Source organism: Halyomorpha halys, unplaced genomic scaffold (genome assembly GCF_000696795.3).
Source record: "Halyomorpha halys isolate HHAL.00 unplaced genomic scaffold, Hhal_1.1 Scaffold196.1, whole genome shotgun sequence".
Classification (NCBI taxonomy): domain Eukaryota; kingdom Metazoa; phylum Arthropoda; class Insecta; order Hemiptera; family Pentatomidae; genus Halyomorpha; species Halyomorpha halys.
Genome location: NW_027115534.1, coordinates 72,789 through 85,220, shown reverse-complemented (window position 1 = coordinate 85,220; position 12,432 = coordinate 72,789). Strand labels below are relative to the sequence as shown.

General features: G+C 27.4%; 2 protein-coding genes across 2 annotated transcripts in view; one reads left to right on the top strand and one right to left on the bottom strand.

Moving 5' to 3' along the window:
• Window positions 1–839: 839 nt before the first annotated feature.
• Window positions 840–7,597, top strand: LOC106679356 (mannose-P-dolichol utilization defect 1 protein homolog). The gene is made up of 5 exons (XM_014418465.2): window positions 840–1,019; window positions 1,123–1,188; window positions 1,387–1,519; window positions 5,781–5,982; window positions 6,241–7,597. The coding sequence occupies exons 1-5, from the start codon at window positions 932–934 to the stop codon at window positions 6,487–6,489; spliced, it is 738 nt and encodes a 245-aa protein (XP_014273951.1). The 5' UTR covers window positions 840–931; the 3' UTR covers window positions 6,490–7,597.
• A 1,202-nt stretch (window positions 7,598–8,799) lies between these two features.
• LOC106679351 (uncharacterized) overlaps window positions 8,800–12,432 on the bottom strand; it is a 9,599-nt gene continuing 5,966 nt past the window's right edge. The window contains exons 4-5 of the mRNA XM_014418462.3: window positions 11,470–11,661; window positions 8,800–10,027 (exon numbers count right to left, since the gene is read on the bottom strand). Coding sequence (XP_014273948.1) covers window positions 9,917–10,027; window positions 11,470–11,661 — 303 coding nt within the window. The 3' untranslated portion in view covers window positions 8,800–9,916. The remainder of the gene's footprint in view (window positions 10,028–11,469; window positions 11,662–12,432) is intronic.

Here is a 12,432-nt window from a genome sequence, read left to right as displayed (position 1 = left end):
AGATAATATTCAAAAATTATGATACTATAAAAAGAGTTTAAGTGGGACCGATAAAATTAATTCAAGTGTATTATTCTGTTATGTAAATACAAAACTACTTGTAAAATAGATGGACAAAAATATATTGTAAGCTGAAGCAAATTTAACATTGTAATTTAGTAGTTAAAAGAAAATTTTGGAATACACCTACTGAGCTTTAAGTAACTTATCTCTGAAAAGACAGAATTGCCAACCTGTTATTTATTACTAAAAAAATTGAAATGACTTTTTTTTTATTTGTTTTATTTTTATTGTTTGTGAGAGAAAAAAAAGTATTTCAGAAGTAGCAATAAATTTTTGAATATAGTTACAACCACATTTAAAATTGTAATATCTCAACTGTTGTTTCCTATTGTATAAATAAATCATATTCATTAAAACGGTTGTTCTTTGAGTACAATTCACCTTTCTTGATTATACATTTAAATTTATATAATTTTTTAATATTGAGGTAATAAAAAAATATAGAAAAAAATGAGCCATGCAACTATCACGATGTGATATTACAATTTGTCTTCACCATGACGATTTCTTTTTCAATCATAAAATTTAAGTGTAGTATATGAACTATGATATGCACTATTTTATTTTTAAAAAAGAACTTATTAATTTTTTTCATAATTTTATTGGAACTTTATGTAAATTATCATAGCCTGAATTTTATTCAATTAATTTTAAATAGTATATCATCTAAATTAATGGTTGCCTTGGTAACTTACTGAAGCGCGCTCAAGTACTGGGTTTTAGTTGTAGAAACTTCCACTAGAGGTCAGTCAATTTGATTACAATTTGAAATTTGTAACCTTTCGAATACAGAGGCTATAGTGGTGATGGAGGTTTATTACACGTCGAACATTCACTTTTGACACTCCTTCACTGAAGTTCACTTATAATGGAAGGAGTAGTAAAGAAGGTTGCTCTCAACTTTTTAAACGAGAAATGCTATGAAGAGTTTTTCTACAATTTGAACTTCTTTAACTGTAAGTGAATCTTATAAACTTGTATATATTGTGGTTTTGTAATTTTCTTATATTATAATTTGATCTATTATATCTATTAAGTATTATCTATTTTCTGTTACAGTATTATGTTTAAAAGCCTTTGTAAGTAAGTGTTTGGGCTATGTTATAATTGCTGGGTCATGTTTCGGTAAGTTAAAGATTAAATTATTTAGAAATTATAATTCTATAATTGAATAAAATGTTGTTCCTCTAGCTAATTGTTTAATGTTTTTAGAATTATTGTTGTATTTCTTAACAAAAAAATATTTCCTCTAACTTTATTTATTGATTTATTTTTACAAACATTATTGAATACTAGTAATTTTAACATTTTATTTTTTAACAGTAAAGCTGCCACAAATAGTGAAAATATGGAATAATAAAAGCGCTCAAGGTATTAGCATTATAAATGTATTTACGGACTTATTCGCTATCACCGTTAATTCATCTTATGCATATGTGCGATCATTTCCAATCAGGTAATTATTTTTTCTCTGTAAATAAACACCTTATTAATATTGACAATAGAAGCTAGTAATACCTTTTATTTTTTTTAATAACCAAAATGTAATTTATGCTTCTGTACGATTGCTTCTACGAATATATTATGACTATTTCCATTTAATTTGCATAGTAAATGCCTTTGTGTTTGACAGTTATTTAGTTTTACTCAGCAACTGTTTACATTTATCTTCGAGTCTTCATTTATGATGCTTTAGCTCCAGTGTTATTTTGAAGTCAATATTATAAAAAATTGTTATTGAAGTGAATATTGAGTACTTAAGTACTTCATATTTTATGTATTTAATACTGCTAAATTTTTAATTCATAACATTTCAAATTAACTTGGTTATATAAATCAATTTTAAATTGTGAATAAAATAAACAATTTAATTTTTAAATCACTTCATCTAGTAACAGTATATGATGTCAGTATTATGTATGAAGCACCAATTCAAGAATTTTTTTATTTTTATTAGGCATATTTTACTGGAATTGATACAAGTTAGTTGAACTATTTGAAGCATAATCAAAAATATTCCAGATTAGGTAATGTACAATACTCTCAAGTAAATTATACTGTTTTGAAAGCTTTTTTTTATTTGCTCTTTTTACACTACATTGACAATAATTAAATAATAAAAAAATAGACAACAGCAAAATTATGGTAATGGGCATATTTTTCTACATAACCATATTCCAACCAACACGCAAAACTGTTGCATCTCAATAAATTTGTATAGTAAACAGAGTGTTAAGTTATCACATATTTAATTTGGTTATCATGTGATTACTTGTTGGTCTTCCTTAACTATTGTTCTTGTAATTCATTTTTAAAAATAACTATTCGGGCAGATATTGTACACAAAACTCAAAGTTCAAAATTTTATGGTTTTTGCAGTCTTAAATTGACATTCTTATTTTTTTCTAATTTATTTCTTGTAGTTTCAAGGGCAGTTTGTAGTAGAAGTCTTTCTCACACAATTATCTACCCTTAATCAATCAAATGCTTTTACAAAATCTCATTAATTTTGAGATGCTACAGTATTCGACGATAGGCATGATTTATGTATAATTACTAGACATCTTTCTTTGTGTTACTGTTTATTTAATTACAAAAAACTTATTAGCCTTAGCGATAAACCAAGTGATAAAATTTGTTTCAAACCACTGATATGTTATTTATGCCCTGTAAGTACTTTTATTTATAAATTTGATCAATTTATATAACCTTCTATATGTTAATTGTCTAATCATATTTATCTTTCATTCTATAAAAAAAAAATATTATTTTTATTCTAGAACTTTTATATTAGAGGTATCAAAAATGTTATGATAATCTTCTAAAAAGTTTCGTTTGAATAAATGGGTAAATAACATTTTGTCAATGAAAATTTAATAACTTCATTTAATATTCAACTTAAAAATGTTATGTTGTATGAATCAAACAAATTATTTGTCTTTTAAATGATGAATGGTTTAGTACATATTTACATTGGGACTGAATATTACGTGATATACAAAACAATACATTTTTAATCTTTTGACATAGTTTAATAGGATGACAATTTATTTATTTTTATTTAACCTATTTTCACCTGATTTTTATATCAATAATTTTTGTTGAATATATTCCTCCTATGTTTTTTAACCTTTTTTTTCATTCTTAATAAAATTACCAGGTATTTATGTTTGTCAATCATTAATTAACTGAATATTGGAATCCTACAAAATTGATTACATATTTTCAACCTGGAACTTATTTCACATATTAAGTTTTAAAAAAATCATATCTTTTAATCTTAATTTTTTATTTTAATCTGGATAGAATGACCAGATATTTACCTTTATCATTCATTAATTTACTGAATATTAGGAGTTTAAATCAGAACAAGACTATTCATAACTTGCTGATGGTTTGGTGCATAGGTAAATCTATCTACGTCCTATATGAATAATTATCAATGTTGGCCCCTTACTCATTCTATTTTTTAAACCCTGTTGACTATCAAAATGTAAATCTCTTTTTATGACCAAGAAGTTTGTCTTGGTATTAAAATTCATCAATTTTCCATAAAAGTGTGATTCTCTTCAGCTGAATATCGTTTTCCATGAAAGCTTTTCACACATCATATTTTTTACACATCATATTATTATATCTCATCTTAATTTCAGTTATTTAACAAGTGTTGCACTAGACAACATATTTTACTTGATACGGAATGATGATGCTCCAAGGGCCTCTCTTGGTAAAAAGTAATATAGTTGTCTAAACACTCAGTTCCTGGCATCACACTTTTTAACAATCTTTCTGAATGTTTCTTTCCCTTTTCTCCTGAATTTCATTTTATACCATTGTCATTTTTTATGTAGGTAAAAATATCTGTTAATGATATAAATTTCTTATTGATTGAATGAAAATTAACCCTTTGAACAACCTTTTTATCAAAATTTCATTTCACATGAAGCGCTTCTGCTTCTTTTTTCCAGACGTTAAAATATTTAGGATTTTCCTTGAAGAAACTAATTTTTTTTCATTCAAAATTTGTCTCAAAGATCTTTCCGAAACCCCATTGGCTCTTAAAACTTTTTGAAGTAAGCTTAATTTGATTTAGAAGTGTTAGTGTTAGAAAGTGACATGTAGAGAGGATGCACTGTAACACACCTCCCTCTCCACGTCTTGACTATTCTAAACTTCTGTTGCGTACTATACTACAATATTTACTCAGATAAAAAAAAGTAAACAAACAAAGTAGATAAGGAGATATATTTACTTAATTATTATTACCTTTACAGAAGTGCGATTAAAACAAAAATTTAAATTTAATCTTAGTTTTTTAATTTGAAAATTACTGATATATAATTGTGTTGAAAATTAGATATTACATGAAAATGATTATAATTGAAGAAAAGTTAAAAATATATTATTTTTTTATTTTAAACAAAAAAATAAATTAAGTCATAGAATGCCACTGAACAATAAGAATAATAATTTCCACAAGATATGCAATAGACCTATTGAACTATCACCTTCTGTTCTATTATTGTTTTGCACAAGGTTTCTCAATCTTTTTTTAACATCTGTCATCAGTGAAATGAACTAATCAAAATATTTTTTGTAGGCTTTAATATAATAACATGGATTATAAAATAAAGTAATAAATTTTATTAAAATTCCAAACAATGTGCTCAAAAGAGTTTCATTAATTTTTAAGTTTTAAATAAAATTTCTCCATTGAAAATTTCTTATAACCTCTTTTTCCATGTCATTATTAAATAAAAACAAAACCGTTTCAAAGTTTAACATGGCTCTGCGAAGTACTATCAAGTATCATCACTTCCATCTATTATGTCATTATGGTTGTGGTTTTGTTGAATAGCTCATATAACTGAATGCAGTTCTGATAAGATGTGATGCTGGGAAAGCTAGCTTATATTAAATTTTCCTTTATATTTAAGTTTGAAAATAGAAATTTGGTTGGATGAAAGACCTTGAATGAGACCTTACCATTTCTTCTTTCGACAACTCGTGTTTAATTCCTTCTTAAATTTTTCTGTTCTTACCAAACTGTCATGAGATGATGTAAATCCTTTTTTTTTAATTCCTCAAGAATTTGATATAGTAAAATAGTGTCTCCTCCTACCCCTTCCTCCCCCCAAAAATTGGATGTTCACTTTATTTACACATTTTTAGTTGAGTGCAAAAAAAAAAGTGTTTTTTAAAAAATGCCCTCATTGTTTTGAGTGATAGTTTATGTTAGTCTGGTTTTATTTAAAATCTATTTTGTATTTAAACAAATGCATTTTAATTTGTTTAAGTAGAAAATACAATTCTTTTTTACTATGTTCAATAAATATAATTTCAAAACTTTTGGTAAAAATTATAATATCGAAGATCATGTGTTATCTGTTGATTTATTTTTATTTATAAAACTGCTGCATGAATATTTATCCAAAAGTTCGCAGTTCTGGTATTTCCTTCACAAGTGTTCGGGTTCGGTTCAGTTCCCTCGGCTGAATTTAATATTGTACCTAGATGTGTATAAGATTTTATTTTACTTTTATTTTGTTCCATTATTTATTATTTTTTGCTCATTAATTTCCTATCATTTAATTTATATATCTTTGTAAATCAAATATCTTACTAATATCTGAATATGTATGACAAAAAAAATTTCTTGACCAAATTTTAAATTGTAACTAGATATTTTAAAAACTATTAATATTCTACATTTCCAGTGCATATGGAGAAGGTATTTCTATTGGGTTACAAACAGTAACAATAGCTGCTCAAGTACTGCACCATAATTATTCAAGTTCATTGGCAGCTGCGTTTGTTGCAGTATACGGTGTTGTTTGCTATGTGATGACAAATTTTGTACCAGTTAATATTCTCTGGAACTTTCAGGCTATTACTATACCTGTTCTTTTGTTCGGAAAGGTAAAATATTTTCATTAAGCTGTTGATAAACTTATAAATCATTTTTTGGCAAAAAAAGTTTCCTGAATCAAAACATCATATTTTCAAGTAATCTGCTAATACTTACCTTATTTAGCAAATGTATATCTCAAACGTTTAAACCCTTTGCAATGAAATCTTGAAAAAATGAGTTTTTTAAATATAAACAAAAATTCTATTTTATGAACCTAATTAATTCTTGATATCTTTGTAACTTACTTACCTTTTTTTTGTTTTAAGCTGGCTCAAGCCTATTCAAATTACACTATTAAAGGTACTGGACAACTGTCGGCTGCCACCTGTGTTATGTTGCTGTTTGGTTCGACTTCACGAATCTTCACATCTCTTCAGGAGACTGGTGATTTGATAATCATTATCACTTACCTCCTAGCGACTCTTGGAAATGGAATTATTGTGTTTCAATTCATGTATTACAAAAAGCCTGCTAGCAAACAACAGAAGAAGAAAGAAGGAAAAAAGCAACGATAATGAAATTATCATTTGTTATAAATTTGGCCTTCCTAGTATTATAATAAGCCTTTTTTACATAGCAATCTGGCTTCTGAACTATTATTCCCTTACTCACATCCTTAATTTTTCAATCATTTATTTTGGTTGGTTATTGAAGAATATTTATTAATTTATAAAATTGTTTTGATTTGTTTATCGAAATATTCAGTTTATAAATAGGCCAAGTAATCTATTATAGAAACTTCCTTATAACATTTTATGTATTGAGTTATTAATTTACTTTGTCTTTCATAATTTATTCACAAGAATAGAACTATTTAAGAGGAATTGCTCAAACACTGGTAGATATATATTGCTTGCTTAGTAGTTTCTGCTCCAACTAGATTTTTACTTTAATTCTAAAAGTATTACATTGGAGAAAGCTGAAAAAGAATATATTTCTATAAAACTCATTTGATGAGTTTCAATCTAACCTGAATCATCATTTCTTATTAATGATAATAATACACTATTGTGCCACTTATAATTGTTTTACAATTATATAAAACACAGAGAAATACATAAATATTTATCACGAATGACATTGAGAATTCAAATATAGTATATGTTAGTTAGTATGCCATGCATCACAAGTTTGAAATTAATTAGAAAAACTAGGAATAGTAATTAAAAAAAATTCCATCATTTTTAAAAAAATTAATTATTATTCCATGTATTATTATTAAATGGTAATTATATTACCTACTTAATATTTAAATATGCTGTGTACTGAAATATGATTTTTTTTTTTTAATGTGATTTGATAGCTTGATGGATAAGAATTATCGAGTTTTGTGGACTCTTTTTTTTTAGTGTGATTTGGTAACTTAGTGGACTAGAACAATTATTTAATTTTCTGAGGATGTATTTTCCTTTTTGATTTTTAATATTATTGCTGTAAATTAAATAAATGTGGTTTGACTATGTTTCATAGGGTAAGGACCAAAATGTCTTGCCATTAATGATAATTTTATGCCCAATTATAAAGCTATGATTCTAGTTATTAATAACTCTCATTCCATTTGTATCTTACAATAAATGTATTTATTTTATAAAAAGTAATTAAAGTAAAATAATGCTTGGAAAATAGTTTTAATTCTTCTACCTTCATTATTAAATTACATTAAGATAAGGCTATCGAGTAAATACTGATGACCCACTACTCCAAACACATCAAAACCACTTCAATACCTATTAATAGGAGCTACAGGCTGCTTCTAATATACAGATAATATTATGAGGTAAAGTTGGTCAGTTCTACCCCTTACAGTGTGAACCTAAGAAACATAACCTCTGTAATATTGTAAATTGTTTGTCCATACTGCCTGACGAGGATCTTATCATGCTTTTTTTACTCCCCCTCCCCCCCTTGAGTTAGAAGAAATCAACCGATGCATTTTTTAGAACTTATCATAAATTTAACTGTTTCTTATCAATATTATAGATAGTCCAGGTGGTGGCCCATCTTCATTCTTCAATTACATAGGGTCATATAGTTTTAACAGGATTAAAGCTCTTGACTTACGCTCACTGAAGACCCAGCCAGTGGAGGTTTGAGACATGTGAGTTTATTCAGTTAAGGAAATATAAAAATAAATTAAATAGTTTTAAAGTTGGAGTTCTACCAATGGCTCGGTCCTCCATATGTCATATTGCATTTACTTGTATTTTTTAAATTAATACAGTTGTAAATTTTAATTAATAACGAAAATGAACAACCTAAAAATCACTTTGGAATGTTAAAAAATAAGCATTATGAATCACAATTAGAGCAGAATTTTAGTTTCAAATCATAAACATCATATTATAATTAACAAATTTATTGCTAATGGCCGTTGTTATGGCAAAATGAATAATACTTAATATCCTTTAAAACCCTTGTTCAAATATTGAACAAAACAGAAAAACCAATAATGTTGGAGAATAATTGCAACAGAATACAATAGGAATGTTGGATTAAACCTGATTTTCAGAAATGACATTTAACTTGAGGAGATGAGAGGAATAGACAGTTTTATCGAGTTGCTCTCTGGTTGTCATTCAAAGACATAAGAGGTGAGGTTCTGCATCCCTCAACTCGTACCAGCACAGGTATTGTGTTGGTTAAAGTAACTAAGAGCGGTTACTTTATCAGTTTGTAAGTGAGGGCCCGAGAGTGTATTTGTGAAATTTGGTGACATTCCACCAAAAAATCACAATCATATACAGATATAGGATAGGAATGATGGAGTCAGGAGACAAAGAGCTCAGCAATGGGTGGTTAAGAAAATAAGAAAAACACCAATGAAATATGTTCTCTCAAGTAATTTTTTATTTCAAAACAGACATTTACAAATTCATATCATAATTCACTAGAGCAGGCACAACTTCTTAAAAATAAAACATACTTTAAAAGTACACAATTACATTTCAAGTAACAGCTTTCGACAATAGTTTGAGTAACAAGTATAACACAATAAAAAAAAAAAAACACTGAAAAAATTAATTTTATTTCATCTACAATCCTGTGGTATTTGTGTGAAGAAGTAAAAGTTTTTTAACTTCTTTTATCTTTAATATTGAAAGGAGTTCAAAACATTTGGTTTGTTTACATAAACTTTAAAAATTCATTAAAAATTTAAGATTCTTAAATTTATCTCCATAATTTAATGTACTGTTATTATTATATTGAGAAATGGGAAACCCTTTGTTATCATGAACCACGTGAATCTTTTGTGAGATTAATTTAATTTCATAATATTAACAATTTCTTATTATTACAAACCCAACTCAGGTGTCACAGAAAAAGATTTTTCCAGAATTAATGATCAAATAAAATTCAATTATTATTCCATCAGGTAGGAGAAAAGAAAAAAATATTGAGTAATAACTCAATAATAATTGATGAAATTACAAAGGGATTAATTCATATAATTAATATAACAGTTGGTTAGAAGGTGAAAGCTGAAATCATATACCATGTAGCTCTTCTAAGGAAGATTGGGGCATTCAGAAATAATTTAAGAATTATACTTATTACTAAGCAGTTCTGCACGAAGCTGATAAAGTGTTTCTGTTTCTCTATTTTAAAGAAAAGGATGAACTAACATCTTCCTTCGATGTGATTTTTACATATGACAAGAAGTACATCTGCTCCCTTTATTTTGTCATGGTACTGACTTGAGTATAAAGGCAAAAGAAGTTGATTTCATCAGGTGAATAAATAATTATTGAATGAGAAGAATACTAAGTTACACCTCTTTACGTGGATGTGGGAACCACTAAATTATTTTTATTATTACTTCTGAACAATCAATTATAATTACATCTAATAGTACTCAATATCACTACAATATAAAATTATAAAATGATTATAGAAGAGACCAGTTCGGATACTTTGTGGAAAATATTTTACAAACTAAAACAATCATGACCATAAATTAGAAAGTGGTAAACCCTTTACTCTATCCACTACAGGGACAACCTCACTTACCAGATTTTCAGTCAATTTATCCACAGACGTGTCAGCATCAACAATCTGTAATAAAGAATAACAATTGTTAATAATATTCATTACAAAATAAAGATGATTTTCATCAGTTACTTAGAGAAAAAAATTACCAAATATATTTTTTTTAATCCAAATACTTTTCACTTATTAAGTAATGAATAATATCTCTCTCTGCTTATCTTATGAGAGCATTAAACCAAATAAACAATAAACAACATAATAATCTTTAAGTTTTAATAAGTGACAGGAAAAATAAAGTAAATTCTTAATTGTCACTGTACTAGATCTTTGTTTTGTTTTTTATAAATCATATAAATTTTATCTTAGAAAAGAGTAAACATTTATCTAGATGATTGTGTAATACCCTCTTATTTGGTTTTATGGAGTACATCAGTTCATTAACAATTATATTTATGTGGAGAAGATGGTCGGGGGAGGGGGGGGGGAGGTACAGTCAGTAAATAAACAATAAATTATTTATTTGTGCCAACATTTCTACCAGAATTTCAGGTCTTCAAAAAGAGATGCCAAAGCCACCTCAAATTGACTGTCTTTTTGTTGGAAAGCTTTAGAAGAACAAAAACAATAAGCTTGTTCAGATATAAACATTTATTTGGTTAATCTAACATTTATAAAACATAAACATAAAATAAACAAAAGATGAATGAAACAATGAATACAAGTAAAATAAATAGGACTTTTAAACAAAATGAAATTAGTTAGATAAATTATAAAAACGAAAAGAAGCAAATTTACAAAAAATAAATAAATACTGGTCAACAAAAGGTTGATCCACTCTGATAGGTCAGAAGAAGATATTCTGCTTGTTGATTCCGACTATTACAACATTTACAAGACAAACAGTCCAAACTTCCAATCCATTACAAAAGACTGATCTACATGACTGTTATAAGGCCTATCTGGACAAACGGAGTTGAGCTATGGGGCTCCACTAAACCATCAAATTCCTCTCGAATCCAATCCTTACAGTCCAAAATCCTTAATGCTCCTTACTTTGTTACAAATCAAATCATCCATCAGGACCTCAATGTCCCATATGTTGCCGATTTGGCCAGAACCAGATACCAATCCTTCCATGATAAACTTTCTAACCGCCCAAACCAACTTGTTTCTAATCTGGCTTCTCCTTCACTACCTAATAATCCTCCTAGGCATCTGAAAAGAAGATGGCCTTGAGATCTTCTCCTTTAGAAATGTTTTTGGAGTTCTATCAATGGGTAGATTCTCCACATGCTTGTATCATGTCATAATATCACTTACAGCAAATTTAATTGATGTGTATATATGTATACAATTGTAAATAACAATAAATAATTTTAAAAAAAAATATTCAATATTCAAGCCATTATAATTTTTATCGCTGAGAAATGAGCTATTTTCTCAAAAACTAACAAACACTGAAGACAAGAAATAATTTTAAAAAAATTTCATCCATATGAAAAACATACCTTCCAAGTATCATCTGTTAATAGTTCAAAGGACTTGAAAACAGCCTCTTGAAACTCCAACGTCTCGTACCTTTCTTCTCCAAACCCTTTTCGTTGCTTAATTACGTTAGGTTCTAACTTTAAGAATAGGACTAAATCAGGCTTAAGAAGACCTCTCTCAGGAGATTTATACCACTCTATATCCATTCCATTCTAAAATTATATATATAAAAAAAGGTTAAACATGTTAGTTCTTAGAAGAGTGCACTTATCACAGAATCATAAATAATAAAATTAAAAATGAGGAAATTCTATCGATTTGTAACATTTACCTTAAGTTGACCAAATAACTCTTAATGAAAATTATAAATACAAAATTAAAGTTTCACAAAATTCTATGTGCTATTTATAATAAAACTAAGTTAATAATAAGAACGAACATCTATAGAAGGGGAAGGGAAGGAACAGAGCTTGGTTTTCAGAATTTTTCGTTGTTTAGGCACGGGCAGAGAATGATGTTCCCTGGATGCAGAAGGTCATCATCTTTTGTCTACCTCAAGGGTAGACATCTTGAAAAAGAAGACATCAAAAAGTCACCCAAGAAAACTAAGGGACTCTTTGCTTGGATTGCCAACAACACACTTCAGTGGATGAGAAGTGAGTTGAAAACTTTTAGAGGACCAAGGCTTAGTTGACAGTATTAGTTTGTGAAATAGAAGTCATCAAAAACCATCAGTCATCATAAAAGAGCATAAATTCTTTAGTGTTGTTCAACATAGAATTTTAAGTATATTTGTAAAAGTAGATGTTAATTAAGCTAAGTGTCAGTTCTGATTGCCGAGAAACCCACCTTGAGATTAAGAGTATCTTATATAAGAGTTATTATATATAATAAAATAAAAATTCTCATATCTATTTAATATTTAATCTTTTCATTTGACCTTTTCATCTTCAAAGCTATATTTTACATCTGAAATTAAGTTA